At 37.8% G+C, this 18,696-nt stretch overlaps 1 protein-coding gene across 9 annotated transcripts in view; it reads left to right on the forward strand.

Annotated features, from left to right (window-relative positions):
- DPP10 (dipeptidyl peptidase like 10) overlaps positions 1 to 18,696 on the forward strand; it is a 1,401,293-nt gene that overhangs the window by 970,093 nt on the left and 412,504 nt on the right. The window contains exon 1 of one of the 9 annotated variants that reach the window (XM_034953925.3): positions 12,614 to 12,802. The exons of the other annotated variants lie outside the window; for them this stretch is intronic. Within the exon in view, the coding sequence (XP_034809816.2) occupies positions 12,724 to 12,802 (79 nt within the window). The 5' untranslated portion in view covers positions 12,614 to 12,723. Of the gene's footprint in view, positions 1 to 12,613; positions 12,803 to 18,696 lie in introns of those variants that run through there. 9 annotated transcript variants of the gene reach the window in all.

An 18,696-nucleotide genomic window follows, 5' to 3' on the forward strand; every position in this document is an offset into this window, starting at 1 on the left:
AGGAAGTATACCATCCTAAATGTCCCAGAACTCAGGAGTGAGGCTAAGACTTCCCTTGGACCCTTGGACTTCAGGACAGAGAAAAATGGAAATCAAATATTAAGACTTCAGATGTTTCACCTCGTTGCCCTTTCTCTAGGCCAACACAGTACCATACACAGAGAATTCTCCTGGACCCACAGTTTCTGCAGTTGGGAAAGTTCGTTGGAAGCAAATCTTCAGTTTTCCCACCATTCAGGCACTCTTTACAGAAGGCTCATTCCTATTTTGTCCCACAGGAAACATTGGGATTACAAGCAGGGGTGGACCACCTGGGGTCAGTTGGCAAAAAAGAGCATTTAGGAGCAGCTTTAAAAAAGAATAGACAAACCTTTAACTAGACTTACTAATTACAAAAGAGAGGTTATTCAGTAAACAAATCAGAAATTAAAGGCGAGGCATCACAGTTTACACCACTAAAATACGAAGAATCATAAGAAACTATTATTAACAATTACACACCAGTACATTGGATAACTTAGAAGAAATGGATAAATTTCTAGACACATGAAAGCTTTGAAAACAAACACGAAGAAATAGAAAACTCAACAGAGCAATAATGAACACAGAGACTGAATCAGTTTAAAAAAAAAAAGAGTCTTCCACTGAGGAAAAGCGCAGGAATGGACAGCTTCACTGCTACATTCTACTGAACATTTAAAGAAGAGATAATACCAATTCTCAAACCATTCAAAAGCACTGAAGTATAAACAATGCTTCCAAACTCATTTTATATCCCAAACTCATTACCACAACACCAAAGGCAGACAAGGGCACTACAAGAAAAAAAAAAAAAAAATATATATATATATATATATACACACATATGGCAACATCATTGATAAAGATACATTTTTTAAATCCTCAATGAAACTATCAGCAAACTCAGTTCAAGAACACATTAAAAGAATCATTTTTCACAATCAAGTGAGAGTTACTCTTAGGATGCAAAGATGGTTCAAAATATGCAGATCAATAAATGTGATGCACCACTTTAACAAAATGAAAAAAAATGAGAAGATGCAGAAAAAGCATTTAATAAAACTCAGCACCCTTTTCTTATAAAAATTCTCAACGATTAAATATACGGAAAAAATGTACTTCAACACAATATATGACAAACACATAGCTAGTATTATTCTTAACAGTGGCTAGTTGAAAGCATTTCCTGTAACATCAGGGACAAGACAAGGATGCCCACTGTCACTACTTCTCTCTTTCTTTCTTTCCTTTTTTTTTTTTTTTTTTTTTGATACAGAGTCTCACTCTGTTGCCCAGGCTGGAATTCAGTGGCATGATCTCAGCTTACTGCAACCTCCGCCTCCCGGGTTCCAGCGATTCTCCTGCCTCAGCCTCCAGAGTAGCTGGGACTACAGGCACCTGCCATAACACCCAGCTAATTTTTGTATTTTTAGTAGAGATAGGGTTTCACTGTGTTGCCCATGCTGGTCTCTAACTCCTAACCTCAAGTGATCCATCCACCTGCTTTGGCCTCCCAAAGTGCTGGGATTATAGGCATGAGCCACCATGCCTGGCCACACCACTTCTCTTTGATAAAGTACTAAAAATCAGAGCCAGAGCAATTAGGCAATAAAACAAAATAAAAGGCATACTAATAGGAGAGAAAAAAGTGAAATTGTTTCTCTTTGTTGATAAGATGATCTTATGTGTAAAACACCTTAAAGACATCATAAAAAAACTATTAGAACTGATCAATGAATGCACTAGAGTTGCAACATTCAAAATTAATGTGCAAAAATCAGTAGCTTTTCTATATTGCAATAATGGTCTATCTTAAAAGGAAATTTTTTTAAAAATCTCATTTACAATAGCAATAAAAAAGTTAAATATATAGGTGTAAATTTAACTGTAAAATACCTGAGTATTAGACCATTCCCACATTGCTATAAAAATATATTAGACTAGGTAATTTATAAAGAAAAGAGGTTCAATGGGTTCATGCTTCTACAGGCCGTACGTAAAGCATGATGCTGGCATCTGCTTGCTTTTGGGGAGGCCTCAGAAAACTTACAATCATGGTGGAAGGCAAAGGGGGAGCAAGAATGTCACATGATCAAAGCAGCAGAAGCGGGAGGTACCACACACTTTTAAATGACCACATCTCATAAAAACACTCACTATTGCAAGGACAGTATAAACAGGATGGTTTATACAGACGTTTATTTTGGCTCAGCATTGTGGAGGCTGGAAAGTACAACATTGGGAAGCCACATTTGATCAGCATCTGATGAGGGCCTTTTACTTCATCATGACATGGCAGAGAAATGGAAGGGGAAGGAGGCACACAAAAGAAAGGCCAAATTGGAGAGATAACTTCACTTTATAACAATCCATTCTTTCAAGAATTATTCCATTCCTAAAATAATCAACCCAATCTCAAAAGAAAGACATGAATCCATCTTAATGACCTATTTTCCTTTTAAAGGCAGTACCTCCCAACAGTGCCACATTGGGGAACATGGTTCAACATGAGTTTTGGTAGAAATAAACCACATTCAAATCACAGCATTCTATCCCTGGCTCCCCCTATAACTCATGTACTCACAATGAAAAATGTTTTCAACCCATTTCAATAGTACCCAAATCTTAACTTATTCTAGCACTAAGGCAAAAGTCTAAAGTCCAAAGCTTCATCTGGGACTCAAGGCAAATTCCTTCCAGCTATAAGCCTATAAAATAAAAAAATAAATGTATTTTCTAAATACAGTGGTGGAACAGGCATAAGATAAGTATTCTCCTTCCAAAAGGGAGAGAGAGGCAAAAAGAAAAATCAGCCCAAAGTAATCCTGAAGCCCAGCAGGGTAGACATTAAATCTTAAAGCTCAGAATACTCTTGTACTTCATGTACCTTTTCCTGGACACACTAGGGTAGAGGAGGGGCTTCAAGACCTTGGACAGACCCACCTCCAAGACTTTGCTGGGTGTAGCCCGTGTGGCTACTGTCATGGATTGGGGTTGCATGCTGGTGCCTGCAGATTTCCTAGGCTGGTGTCGCATGTTGCTGATGACTTCTGTGGGTCTGGAGTCCAGAGGGAAGTGGCCCTGCTCCCATGGTTCCACTGGGCATTCTAGAGAAGACTCTCTGTGCTGACTCTGCCACTGTGACAGATTTCTGCCTGAGCTCCTAGGCAGTTTGACAAAAACTTTGAAATCTAGTTGGAGGCTGCTGCACCTCCTCCACTCTTGCATTCTGCCTGCATGCGGAATTAGCACCATATGGATGTGGATATTGCCAAGGCTTACGACTTTTGCCTTTTGAAGCTGCGGCATGAGCTGTACCTGGGATCCCTTGAACCATGGCTGGAGCAGCCAGAGCAGCTGGGATGCATGGAGCAGAGAATCCTGAGGAGTGTGCTTGAGGCCTATCCCCCACAACATTCCACCCTTGGAGACTTCTGGGCCTAAGATAGGAGAAACAGCCTGGAAGATCTTTGAAATGCCTTTGGGGTCTTTTTCCCACTGTCCTGATAAATGGCCTCTGGCTTTGTTCTCTTCACACTAATCTATTTAGTGAAAAGTTGCTGCACCGCACCCTTGGCTTTTCTTCTGAAAACAGTTTTATTCTCTACCACATGGTCAAGCAATAAATTAACCAAATCTTTTCACTCTACTTCCCTTCTTTCTAGCAGTTCACTAGCAGTTAGAAGTAACCAGGCAGCAGCCTGAACATTTGCTGCTTAGCAATGTCTACAAAGCCCTAGGGCAGGGACACAATATGATCAAGTTCTCTGCTAATGTCTAACAAAGATGGCCTTTACGCCAGTTCCCAGTAAGATAGTCCTATTTCCATCTGAGGTCTCATCTGAATGGCTTTTACTGTTAATATTTCTGTCAGCATTCTGGTCATGACAACTGAACCAATCTCTAAGAAGTTTTAAACATTTTTTTAGTCTTTTTTGTCTTCTTTTGAGCCCTCATTATATTATCCTTAATGCTCCACATACAGAAATACTATTTATAATAGAATATTATTCCACTTAAATGATAGGTAAGGGAGGCGATGGATATGGTAACTAACTTGGTTAAAAGAGAAAGATATGACTATGTGCTGTCTATAAGAGATGAGACTAACTTTAGATTGAAATATAGAAATAGGTTATAAGTAACTTGATTTAAAAATCTGTACCATACAAACATAACCATAAGAGAGTTAGAGAGGCTGTATTAAAATCAGACAAAAATATATTTTAAACTAAGGTATATTACTAGTTATAAAGAGGGATCTTTTAAATAAATAAAGGTCAATACGGAAGGAAAAGATAACATTTATAAATGTACTTAACACTAGAGCTTTACAATATACGAAGTAAAATCTGACAAAATTGAAAAAATAGAAATGGATATTTCAACAAATATAATTGTGATTTCAACACCCTTTTCTTGATAGAGAAAGAACAGACTAAATAAGTAAAGGTATAACAAACATGAAAAATACTATTGTTGTAGAAAAAACCGGGTTCTTGTCACACGACCAGAAAATATTAGGCCTGCAGACACTTCGAAGAGTGAGGGGGAGTGGAATTTATTGCATGAAAATAAAAAAACCCTGTCAGCAAAGCGAGAGGGGCTCCTCTTAACAGGCCTGAACCTCACGGATTGAATCCCAGGTCACCACCCAGCAACAGAAGAGGCCAGGCTCCTTCGCCCCGGAAACAGGGCAAACTTCCTGAGCCTCCACCCTGTCCCTGCAGTGCACAGGTGGGCATTAGTCAGAAATAATCAGTCAGGAAAAGGGAAGGCTTCGTCTGGGACAGGCAGTCTGGCGTTTCAGCCTTCAGGCTGTTTCAGCCTTCAGCCTCAGGCGGGGTTTTGCCGGGGGACCCTTGGCTGCCTCCTGTCTCTATCATTCCCCCTCTAAAGGAGCACATGTAACTGCCGTTAGAATAAGGATTGTCCTTTGTAGGGACATGGATGAAACTGGAAATCATCATTCTCAGTAAACTATCACAAGAACAAAAAACCAAACACCGCATCTTCTCACTCATAGGTGGGAATTGAACAATGAGAACACATGGACACAGGAAGGGGAACATCACACTCTGGGGACTGTTGTGGGGTGGGGGGAGGGGGGAGGGATAGCATTGGGAGATATACCTAATGCTAAATGACGAGTTAGTGGGTGCCGCGCACCAGCATGTCACATGTATACACATGTAACTAACCTGCACAATGTGCACATGTACCCTAAAACTTAAAGTATAAAAAAAAAAAAAAAAAAGGATAAGGATAAACAGGAAGACCCATCTTAACTGTTTCCTGAAGACAGAGGGCGCTGCTTTGGGAAAATGGCGTCAGATCTCCCTCAGAGGCCAACCTAAGCGTTCCTGGCAAAAGGGGCCATTGTCCGAGGCTCTGTTTGCATGACCATTTGGAGTTTGCTGGCCTGAAGGAGAGAAGGGACAAACCAGGTTATTAGAAAACATGTATCAAAATGAAACAAGGGGTGGGTGAGGACAGCTCAAAAACCCGAGGTCTTTTACGAGTGTGTACACGGAGAGGGAGGCTGAAAGCCCACTGGGAAAAAAAAAAAAATACTTTTACCTTTTTGCCAGCGTGTTCGGCTTCTGGGTTCCCTTCCCCTGAGCCCAGTCCTAAGCCAACCAGTTTAAGGTTTGTGAAATTAACTCTTCCCAGTTTGGAGGATGCATATGACGGGAGCGTCCCAGAGTCTGGACACACAATTACCTATCACTGAAGAGAGGACAGAGGAGGAAAAAGGAAAAAAAAAAGTAGGCATTTTTTTTCAAAGGATTCCTAGGGATTTAGGATGCATTCAAAAGGGGTACAGACTGAAGATGAATGGCCACTCATCTAGAATGAGGAGAGCAAGCGTCCCTGGTTCCTTTCTCTTTCTAGCAAATACATGCGGTACGTGAGGGAGGGAAAATGAAGCATTCCTCTTTCTTTCCTCCATTCTTGTATCTCCCAGTCTCGGTGACCACGACAGGGTGCCATCCATGGGTGTTAAAGTGGCTTTCAACCATGTTAACAGGGGGACTTAGGTGATAGGAGTATCTGCTCTTACCCACATATGCCCTATCTCCCCTGCTGTCAGTAAACTTTGACGGGAACAGGAACTTTCCCAGGAACAGGAGAGGCCAGGCTCCTCCGCCCTGCAAATGGCACAGACTTCCTGAGGCTCCACCCCAATCTCCCAGTGCGCAGGCGGGCATTATTCAGAAAGAATCAATTGGGAAAAGGGCAGGCTTCATCTGGGATGGGCAGCCCAGTTTGTCAGCCTTCAGGCTGTTTTAGTCTTGAAGGTGAGCTTTTGCTGGGGGACCTTTGGCTGCCTCCTGTCTCTGTCACTATCAACCAACTGGATCTAGTTGACATCTATAAAATATTTTACACAACTGTAAAATATACATTACTTTCAGGCATACGTGGAACACTCTCAAAGGGACCATATGCTAAGCATTAACAAATGTCTCAATATACATGAAAGGACTGAAATCATATAAAGTATATTCTCTGATCCCAATACAATTCTATTAGGAATCAACAACAGAATGAATAGTTGGAAAATCTTCAAAATTTGAAAATTAATCATAAAGTTATAAGCCCATTGGTCTAAGACAACCTTTTGAGAAATATTTAAAAAATCATATGAATGAAGATGGAAACACAAAATTGAAAAGCTGATGGAATGTGGGTAAGCTAGTGCTTAGTGAGAACTATAGCTTTTAGCCTTAATTTTAAAAAACATAAAAAGTTTAATGTTAAGAATGTAAGTTTCTCTCCGAAAAACTAAAGACACACAGATCAAATCCAAAGTAATTAGAAGTAAATAAATAGTAGATCTCTGAGTGAAAAGAATGAAAAACAAAGTAGAAAAGGAGAAAAACAGTAACTAAAACTTGTCCATTTTTAAAGATAAAGGAAGGAAAACAACAACAAAAAAACTGACAGACTTTTAATTAGATTGACCAAGAAATAATGAGAGAAGAAACAAATTATCAAATTGGGAATGTGAAAGGATTCTCACTATAGAAACTGTAGAAATTTATAATGTAGGACTATAAATGGAACATTATGAACTACTTTATTCCAATAACTGTGAAAAACCTAGGTGAAATGGATAAATTTGTGAAAGACACAAATTACCAAAACAAACTCAACAAAAACAGAAAACAGTGAGAGCTATATCAAAAAAATGAATTATTAGGAGACAAACATGTAAAACTGACAAAATTTTTGAAGTCACTTTACTGAAGATCACATATGAACAGCATATACAAATGGCCAACAAAAGTGAAAATTGCCCAACATCACTAATGATTAGGGAAATGCAAAGCAAAACCACATGCGATACCAATTTACTTCTTCAAGAATGGCCATAATTTAAAAATCAAAAAATAATAGACATTGGCATAGATCTTGTGAATCAGGAACGCTTTTACACTGCTAGTGGAAATGTAAGCTACTATAACCACTACGGAAAACAGTATAGAGATTCTTTAAAGAACTAAAAATAGATCTACCATTTGATCCAGCAATCCCACTATTGCATATCTATCAAGAGGAAAAACCGTCATTAAATGAAAAACACATATGCATGCGCATGTTTATAGCAGCACAATTTGCAATTGCAAAAATGTGGAACCACCCTAAATGTCCTTCGACCAACAAGTGGATAAAGAAATGTGGTATGTGTATATACCATGGAATACTACTAAGCCATAAAAAGAAACAAAATAATAACATTCACAGCAACCTGGATGGAAATGAAGACCACTATTCTAAGTGAAGTAACTCGGGATTGGAAAACTCAACATCGTGTGTTCTCACATATAAGCAGGAGCTAATCTATGAGGATACAAAGGCATAAGAATGATATAATGTTTTGGGTTTTACATTTAAGTCTTCAATTCATCTTGAGTTAATTTTTGTATAAGGTGTAAGGAAGGAATCCAGTTTCAATTTTCTGCATATAGCTAGCCAGATCTCCCAGCCCCATTGATTAAATAGGGAATCTGTGTATATATCCAAAGGAATATAAATTATTCTGTTATAAAGATACTTGCATGCATATGTTCATTGCAGCACTACTCACAATAGCAAAGACATGAAATCAACTCAAATGCCTATCAATGATAGACTGGATTAAGACAACGTAATACATATACATCATAGAATACTATGCACCCATAAAAAGGAATGAGATCGTGCCCTTTGCAGGGACACGGATGGAGCTGGAAGCCATTATTCTCAGCAGACTAATGCAGGAACAAAAACCAAGCACCCATGTTCTCAGGTATAAGTGGGAGCTGAACGATAAGAACACATGGACACAGGGAGGGGAACAACACACACTGGGGCCTGTTTAGGTGTGAAGGGGAGAGCATGAGGAAGAATACCTAATGGATGTTGGGCTGAATACCTAGATGATGAGTTGATCTTTGCAGCAAACCACCATGGCACACGTTAACCTATGTAACAAACCTGCACATGCACCTGGAACTTAAAAGCTGAAGGAAAAAGAACAAAAGAATGATATAATGGACTGAGGACTGGAGAAGTGTGGGAGGAAGCTGAGGGATAAAAGACTACACATTGGGTGCAGTTTACACTGCTCAAGTGATGTGTGCACCAAAATCTCCTAAATCACCACTAAACAACTTATCCATGTAACCAAAACCACCTGTTCCCTAAAATCTATTTAAATAATAATAATTAAAATCACATAATTCTTATAGTAATTTAAACATCATTTTAATAGTTCTATATCACTTGTATTGACATTTTGATATAAAATTAGACTAATTTGTCTTTCATTTTTTAATGTTTTCACTTCTTTTTTAGTTACATTTTTTAATTTGTAAAACTTTTCTGTGGTTAAAATATCAAGAGCCGTAGTATGAAAAATAAATATACATAGAAAACACTGACTTTAGGGGCTGGGCGCAGTAGCTCATGCCTGTAATCCCAGCACTTTGGGAGGCCGAGGTGGTGGGTGGATTATGAGATCAGGGGTTCGAGACTAGCCTGGCCAGCATGGTGAAACCCTGTCTCTACTAAAAATATAAAACATTAGCCGGGCATGGTGGCGCATGCCTGTAGTCTCAGCTACTCGGGAGGCTGAGACAGGAGAATTGCTTGAACCGGGCAGGCGGAGGTTGCAGTGAGCCGAGATTGCTCCACTGCACTTCAGTCTGGGCAACAGAGTGAGACTCCATCTCAAAAAAAAAAGGAGAGAAAAAAAAAGAAAACACTCACTTTAATTCTGTCCATTGTTGAATGATGGCTGCTCAAAATTGTAGAACAACTGGTTTATTGGGAAAAAAATTGTCTGTATTTGCATCTTGGTCAAGGACTATATTACCTTGATAAAGTCTTAGTAAAGTATTGAAAGGGGGAGGGAAAATTGGGGTATTTATGAAGCTTTGGAATATGATTTAAAGAAGTTCTTTTATGAGAGAGTTTCATTAGGGAGAAGCAAGAATTTTAATGATTTACATTTGGTTGAGGTGGCAAGGTGAACATTTTGAGAAGCCTTAGAAAGACTTGGGGAGTAAGCTGTCATTTTATGCCTTCTATTGAAGAGCTGAACAATTTGCTCTTTATTGAAATAAGATTTTCAGAAAGTTCCTGGAATGAAAAGTTATTTGCAACTATTATCTTCTTGGGCAAGTTTCCTGCGATTATAAAGTCATGTTGACACACGTGTAGTGGAATGGTTAAATCATGAAAATGTGGACAGTACGCTGTGTGGGGGTGGATGGTTTTGGTTCTCATGTTCCACCATGATTCTCTCTGTTCCTTAACAGTATAATTTTTGCTAGTTTATTCATTGTCCATCTGGTGTTTACTTTTTAAGAAAGCAATTGCAGGCATAGCCATTGCTTTTCAGACATTTATTAATGCTTACCACACATTTACCTGAACAACTACTGTGAACCATGCATGGTGCTAGGTTTTAAAGATTAAAATGATTTAAGGGGAAATGAGATTTTCCTCCAAAAAAAAAAAACTTACTCTAACTTCCAGATTTAATTGCTAAGCACACATAATTGCAGCTAAAACAGGTTGATGAGGGATTGATGAGGGAGAGTACAGAGAAGCGCCTGTGTGGCAACTCTGTTCACATTTAATTAACTGTCTATAGATGGCTGCTACCAGCATTGATCAAATGACTACCTATACATATTTTACTCTTACACAGGAAAAAATTAAATTAGATCATGATATAATATTTATATAACTTTTTACCACCCATGTTTTAAGATATAAATTCTAGATTAATGGAGAATACATCAATTTTAGGCAATTTTACTAAGAAGAGCAGATATTGAAGAACAAAAAGAAACACTCTGTAAATACAGGTGTCTACTCGAAGGTTCATCGAAATTTAAATTTGTTGTGAATTCTTCACAGTGAGACTTTTCATTTTCATTAGAATTCTTGCAGCATTATTATTCCAGGATTGGAATACAGTTGCATATGATAATCTTTGTTTCCTTTATAATAACTATGAGTGACTCAGTTAGGAATTCACCTTGGCACAGGACTAAGTTATTTCTGATCTACTCAATGGAGTGTATGTATTTAGGATTATTCATCCTTGTTTACTTAATGTGTTTTTCTTCACACGTTGTTTTTTAGATGTCATTTGAGAGAAACAAAACCTTTAACTCTTACTGAGAGGGAAGATGAATTTTCTCACCCTGGGATTTGGCTGCTCACTGAGTGTACACATAATAGATGGGTGCTTCCATTGTATTATTAGGGGCATTCAGTAGAGGGCCTCTCATCTACCAGGGCACAACTGAGTACTCCTGATTATTGATTTGTTTATTTGTGTTTATATATTTGTAATTCCCCTTTAAATACTAATATTATCAAGTGTTCTACCACACGTGATTTCCCTGTTCTGAGCTGTCTAACATTAAGTATAATGGCCAAACCCCATTTTCTGTGGGATCTGGGATTCTTGACCTAAGGACCACCCAGCACCATGCCCCTGGGACCTCCCATCCTGAACACAGCTAATCAGACTGGAGAAGTCCATCTGAGGAAGAGGAAGCAGTTGTCTTCTGTAGTCTGTACCAGGAGATTAGCAAGAAGTCTGGCCCAAAAACTCTGCCCCACAGGTTTCTCTACCAAATGGTGAAGGCCAGGTGTTCAGTTACTTTTTCCTAAGGTGTTGAAACGTAAAGCATGTGGAAAACATGCAAATAGAAACAGCAAAATGGAAGCAAACAGAGACCATGAATCAGTAAAATCCATGAAATTAAGGGAAGTGAAAATCAAAGTCAGAAAATAGTGGCAGCCGCTCCACAGTAGTGGAGCATGAGGGTAGGTTATCTTCAAGTAGTGAGGTTTGTGTAAATTAGATTTCTTTATATTTTCTCTACTTTTTAATGCTCTGCAATTAAAAAAAATGTTACCTTTGTCATCAGGATAATATGTTCAAATTTTTAAAAAGTACCTAAAATTTTAAAAAATCACTAGCTTGATTTAACTAGATTTTCCTTTGTTTATCATGATGACTCTGCAAAAGCTACAGCATCTGCTGCTTTATGAATGAAGTGCTGATTAGGCAAGCAAAAATACAGTTTTCCAGACCTCACATTTAGGCAACTGTTAAAAGCCTAGTTTCCGAGTCAAAGCCAGATATAAATTTCTACCCTGTGTCTCAACTCAGGGCCAGTTATGGATGGTGGAGAGTTTGAGATACTAGTGGTCAAGTTTAATTTCAGCTGCCTGTGTTTGTAACCATTTGACTTTATCTAAGGAAGGCAATTCTACACTTTCTCTCAATAATTTTTTTTCCACTTGGTTTTCTCTGACATAACTGATATCACTGACATTCTGACTAGAGCCTAAGAAATTTGATGTATGTGTCTGATTCAGTTGTTCAAGGCGTTAAAGATAAGCCTTTAATTCTGAGGAAGAGCCTTTAGCTTCTCCCGTCTCTTAATACAAACCTGATTCATGCCAGGTTTATCTAGGGGCTACGTGGATGGTTAATAAAAACATGTAATTTCTATCCCCCAAATTGTACCTATTTAGGATTAGATTTCAGAATCTTATTTGAAACTTAAACAGGCTTTAGAAATAATTCTGTCCCACTGTATTATTATAGAGATGAATAAATGTATTTTCAAGACAAGTAGAGCGACTTGCCAAGATTACAAAAAAATGTCTGCGACAGAGCCGAGTCTAGATGTTTATCTTCTAGTTTCCAGCCAGATACTAGTTTTATGGCTAGTTTCCGCCATGCTCTGAGGGAGGCACATTTTCCATCATCTTTTATCTCAACACTGAATACTGTTTTTGACACATAGTAGGAAATCAATTAATATTATTTAAATGAATACGAATACATGCTGTAAAATATATCAGAGAAGTCTATTATGTGTTTTCAGACAAGCTTTTATTTCTACAGTGTATATTTTTATGAAACTGATATGTATTTTTTTAGACTAATGTGCACCATCAAATAGCACTCATTTTTGAAACATTTCGAGCGTGATATGCATGTACCATCAAACGGAATTGAGTAATATCTGAAATTGTACCGGGCACTCTGCCAAGATTTGTCCAAAGAAAGTAATATGAAATCAGCTTTGCCTTTCTGAATATTTACAAAATCCAAGCAAAAAAAGAAAAATCCAAAGGGAAAATGCTGATCTCTGGAATACTTTGGACAATTCATGCATGAAAAGCCAACTGCAGAGCCACTATTTGCAAGTCAAGTCTCAAGATGGTATACTATCTCCAGGAAAAGGCTTGGAAGGTAAGCACTACTATTGACCCCAATATCTAGATTTCCACGGAGAAACCATATTTGTTAAGATGCAGAGAGATCTCTCTAAAGTGCTATTGCCGAGATTAAATTTGAGCCATCGGAGAGCTTCGTCATTATCTTAGATCTTAGCATTACTTGTGTCTTATTCTATTCTTTAACTATCACTTATGCTGCAAACTGTGATCCTATTGTGATTTTACCCTTACTAGGTGGTTTTCCTGGTAAGATAAGTATTTCATTCTGCTCAAATTTCTCCTCTTGCCTTCCTAACTGGTCTGAATCTTTCTTTCTGCTTATTATCATTCTGTCTCAGCACCCGTTTATCTGGCTGCGCTTTGGCCAGTTTCATTGTTTATGATTATTTGGTTTTGTTGCCTGCCTATATGATCAGTTCAAGTCCTAGCCGTGCTGGAAAATTTCTGGCCCCAATTCAGACCAGACATTTCCACTCACAGCTGCTTCTGTATCTATCACAAGTATGCATTCATGCCCATGTGCATCAATCCTATATCAATACTTGTTTCTACAGAGATAGCCTCTAAAGTCCATCCTTTTGTATATGATCGTAGGTAAACTGAAAATGGGAAGTAACAAGGTCTCTGTTAATTGAAAGGTCCATTGAGGGCTCAATGCCAAAAGTTGGATACGGGAAAGCTTGCCAAGTGCACAGGGTTAGAAACTTAATTGTACTTCTCTTTACCAAGATTTCTATCAACTGCAGTTCTCAAATATATGACCTTCCTTTAATTTTGTACTGATGTATAAAATGAGGATTTTGCCTGTTTTTGTACTTGCCATTTGGAGGACATATATGCATGCCTGCCATAAGTGGAATTTACATATGTATATGTAAAACTACAATTCTTGGCTTTATATCAGTGGAAAAATAAATCAGATTATGTAGATAGATCTGTCTTTATACCTGATTTGCATATATATATACACACACACACACACACACACACACACACACACATACATATACTTTCACATTTATTTTAATGGGCAAAATATTTGAGAATATTTACATGAAATTTTTTATGTAGTAATCTTCTAATTCTGGAATTGCACCGTTTCTTTTGTAGAACTCCAAAAATAATCAGTACACAAATTTGAAAGCAAAATAGTAAACTTGAAGTCATTTTTGGGTACTCTATCTTCTCAGAATACCGAGGTAATTAGACTACAGGGTGTCCTTCAATACTTGAAATTATATTTTGCTGTTTGCAATTAAGATGCACTGCAGAATATGTTGTCATGGAATGGCCACCCCAATGGCTGTCAAGCAGACATTTTTCTTAGCCAAGTCACACAGATGAGTAACAAGGTAGATTCAAGGTTGGTAAAATGCAAAAGCAAATCCACACTTATTGGTTTCCTGGTGTGACATTGAGTATACTTTGGGATTTCACAGAAGGGTTAGCCAGAGTATTCCTTCGTATATTTCGATCAGTTGCTAATACAGGTTTGATTCCTCTTTCAAGTAGAAATGACTCAGCTATAAATTGGTAGCTGCCTCTGTAGGTAGTTAATGCAGGTGGATAAGCAATATTGAAAGCATGACTAAGTCTATCCAAAGCAGGTGCATGAAAAATTATTAGTACATTCTGCAAAACCCTAGGCCATCTATTCTGTAGGATTTGTCTGTCTTTTCCATTCCTGGTATCAAGTTCTTAACTACTAAATTAAGCTTATACTGAAGAGGAGGAGCTAGGAAAATCTTCCTTAGATATTCAGATACTCAATATTCCATTAATCAATTAATTAAACAAGAAATCAATTAAATCACAATTTATTTGTGCACTTTTCATGTGACAAGCATTTCGCTAGTTCTGATCTCACAAGAGATAAACATAAGAAACCATTTCTGCACACTGAGAACTCAAAGGTTTTTGTGGGAGTCAGACCAGTTATGAGGCTGCGTTCCAGTTTCAAAAATAGCAGTTTATATAAAGAGATTGAAATTTCTGAGAAGATTAATAGAATTCAGACCTGAGAAGACCGCTTAAGTCAAGGGACAGTGCCAGAAGCGAGCATACCCCTAGCTGTGTTATCGCTGCCTGGTGATATCCTATGGGTCTTTTTATTTTATAATATTTCAGAGATGTGTTCTGTAACTCATATATAGGGAGTCAAATTCTGTTATTTCTATTCATGCCTGGCATATAAGACTGATATGATCTTACTGTTAGACTTTTCATGAAGAATGGATGTTAGATTCAGGTATATATTTTTGAAGTTAAATGGCCCTTGTTACAGATGTACCAGAGCTCCCCAATATAGAAGCAGTTCTTCCAATATTAATTACTATGTGTTGTGTATTACAAGTTGCCAAGGTACCAATAGAAAACACACAAACTCACTGAATGGAAACCCCCCAAATAATGTAAAAAATATCACCTCCTTTAGCTCTTAGAAAATGATGTCGACTTCTTTCTAAAGGATATTGTTACTGGAGGGATGAGGAAAAAACTCAATTTGTAGGAAATTAGAAAATAATTTGCAGTTTAGAAAGGGGTTATCTTATATACATGTTGGTAATAATTCAACATTAACAATAAATGTTATAATAACAACATAGTTATCACAGTAAACTATTTTATACCAAAGCAGTAGTCCCAGAACTTAACACATATTAACTTTTGATTCTTATTACAGTGCTATGATGTAGCTATGTATGTCACCCCGCTTTAGATATAAGAAAAAAAGAGGCAAAAGTAGACCAAGTTTTTCCAAAATCACAGCTAGTAAGTGTCAAAGCCTAGATCAATCTATATAGCCTGGTTCCAGGTGCCTTAGTCTCAGTCTCTTCAACTGTATGCTGCCTATGAATTTATGATACCTCACTTCTTCTCCTATGCTGTGCCCATGGTAGTTTATGTTAATTTTTCAGTTAAAACATTTGTCTTTTCCAAGTGTGCAGTCATGCCATTGGTCTATTTTTATACCACTACATTTGAACTTTTCTCCGTCTGATTTATTTCTCTTATCTACATGTGTAGATCATTACCTCCAGAATAATAGTTGTAGCGATGGGCATTGTTGCCCTAATGGGAATTCTTCAACTGTCTTCCCCAATATGTGTGAGTTGGCTTTGAGGTTAAGCTAAATATATCTTACAGAGCTAAGGTTTATGTAAGAAATCAACTTCAGAAATCCAGCTGAAAGTCAGTAGTGTGAAGAGAGGCAGTCAGAATGTAAATCATTTCAAAGGTAGAGTTGAGAGCATTTCTTGATAGATTGGATGTGATGTGTGCAAGAGAAACAGAGGATTCAAGGATGACTCATTTTTTGATCGTCATTGTTTTTGGTCTGGCCAGCTAAAAAGGAGAATGTATTACCTACTAAGATGTGGAAGGCCTGGGAGGAGCAAGTTTTGAAGAAAGGTCAAGAATTTATTTATTGGTGTATGTATTAATCAGGGTTCTTCAGATAAGTAGAACCAATAGGGTATATACGCAGTGAGAGAAGTAGTGAAAGGTGGAGAAAGAGAGTGAAGAGTGAGAGACTGAGAGAGAGAGAGACTGTTTTAAAAAATGGCTTAGGGATTTGTTAGGATGAACAAATCTAAAATTTGCACAGCAAGCCAGGTACATTGGCTCACATCTGTAATTCTAGCACTTTGGGAAGCTGAGGCAGGAGGATTGCTTGAGCCCAGGAGCTCAGGGCCAGGCTAGGCCACACAGCAAGACCTCATCTCATATTTATTTATTTTTAATTAGCTGGGCATGGTGGTGTGTGTCTGTGGTCCCAGCTACTTGGGAGTCTGAGGAAGGAGGATCGCTTGAGCCCAGGAGGTTGAGGCTGCAGTGAGCTCTGATCACAAACACGGCATTCCAGCCTGGGTGACAGAGTGAGATCCTGTCTCACACACACAGAAAAAATAATTAATTAATTAATTTAAAAAACTAAAAAGTATAAACAATTAAAAAATAAAGAATAAAATAAAATTTGCAAAGCAGGCCAACAGGTTGGAAATTCTGACAAGAGTTCATTTTGTAGTCTGAAGGCAGTCTGGGGGCAATATTCACTCCTCTTCAGCGAACCTCAGTCTTTTGTATTAAGGCCTTCTAATGATTGTATGAAGTCTACAAACAATATGAAGGGTAATTTGTTTTTACCAAAGTCTACTGATTGAAATGTTAATGACATCTAAAAAGTACCTTTACAGCAACATCTAGTGTTTGACCAAACAACTGGATGCCATAACCTAGCTAAGTGGACATGTAAATTGACCATCACAACATAGTAAGTTTTAGAAGCCTACTAGACATCTAGGATAAAATTTCAAATAGCCTGTTAAATACACACATCTAAATATCAAGAGAGAAATCCAAGCAAGAGACATACATTCTTGGATTCATCAGAACACAGATGTCAGTGAAGCCTTGGCTCCTGGTTCCGCAGACTGTACAAGAAGCATGGTGTCAGTATCTGCATCTGGTGAAGTCTCAGAAAGTTTTCAGTCATGGCAGAAGGAAAAGGGGAGCAGGCATGTCATACAGCAAGAAAGAGAGCAAGAGAGAGAGGGGAGGGAGGTCCAAGATTATTTTATAACCTGATTTCTAATGAGCTAGTAGAGGGGAGGACTCACCCTTTACTCTTTACTGCAGGGAAGGCACCAAGCCATTCATGACCCACACACCTCCCACAAAGCCCCACCTCCAACACTGGGGATCACATTTCAACATGAGACTTGGAGGGGACAAAATATCCAACCAGTATCAAATGTTTTATCCAATTTAGCACAGTGCCCAATTTATTAAAGTAAGTTTTCAAACACTTCTTTAAAAATAGGCGATATCTTTCTATTCCTGATGACTTAAATAAGATGAATCAATTTTACCCCAAAACTGTGTATGCTGCTTGAATGCTACAGAAAAGAAAGAACTAAAATATATTTTAAAAATATCTAAAACCATTAAAATGTCTCCTGGTGATATTTAAAATTAGAAATAGGGCACTACTTATTTAAGTAGTATATTAATAATGTGGGAATTGGTTGAATCTTTACCTCTTGTGGTTCTGGAACTTTCTCCTTGCAATTGTATATATCCATAGATGACTTACATTATCCTTAACTGAGGGAAAAAATGTGTTATGGAAGTATTTTTGATTCTGGTTAATGCACTTTATATAAAATGCCAAAAGTAAATTATTAGAGGTAAAGATGAGGCTTTGAAATTTTTATGAAATATTTCGGTCCAGAACTTGGTTAACCCAAATCCTGTCCTGCTGATCATGCATTCTCCATCTGGAGTTCCTGAGAGGCTCTACATCTGAGTATCAGAGTATCACTTTGATAATCACTATTTAATGTCTTATGGTATAGTACAGACCTTTGGACAAAGGATGAGGTGGTACAAATGGAGTAGACACAAGGCCTGATGAGAACTTTTTCATTTATTTTCCCCTTAATATGTGTCTTACTACTGGTATAAACAAGCATGCTTGCAGGAAGGAGAAAGAGATGGCTAAAACAAAATCAATTTATCCATTATGGATGAGAGTCCATGTATAACAGAGAGAAAGAGCTGTTTTCACTATAGATAGCTTCAGACTTATGGCTCAAAAACTATGCTGCTGGATTGTGTCAAACAGTTTAGTAAAAATGAAATATTATTCTCTCATTTGGCATAAGACATCATGTTGCTCGGGCACAATGAGTGATCCTAAAAATATAATGTGGTTATAGCTTCTGTTAATCAAGAATGAGGTAACCAGCAGCTTCTGAAAACAAAGACTGGTAATGATGGAGATCTCCCTTGAGACATAAATCTCATCTGTGATCAAAAGAAGAGTAGCCCTAGCTCCTTTCTGGGGATCCCTGGCAGCCATGATTTTTAAGACACATTAACAAACAACTCTGTGGCAGCAGGAAC

This window comes from Pan paniscus, chromosome 13 (genome assembly GCF_029289425.2).
Source record: "Pan paniscus chromosome 13, NHGRI_mPanPan1-v2.0_pri, whole genome shotgun sequence".
In the NCBI taxonomy this organism is placed as follows: Eukaryota; Metazoa; Chordata; class Mammalia; order Primates; family Hominidae; genus Pan; species Pan paniscus.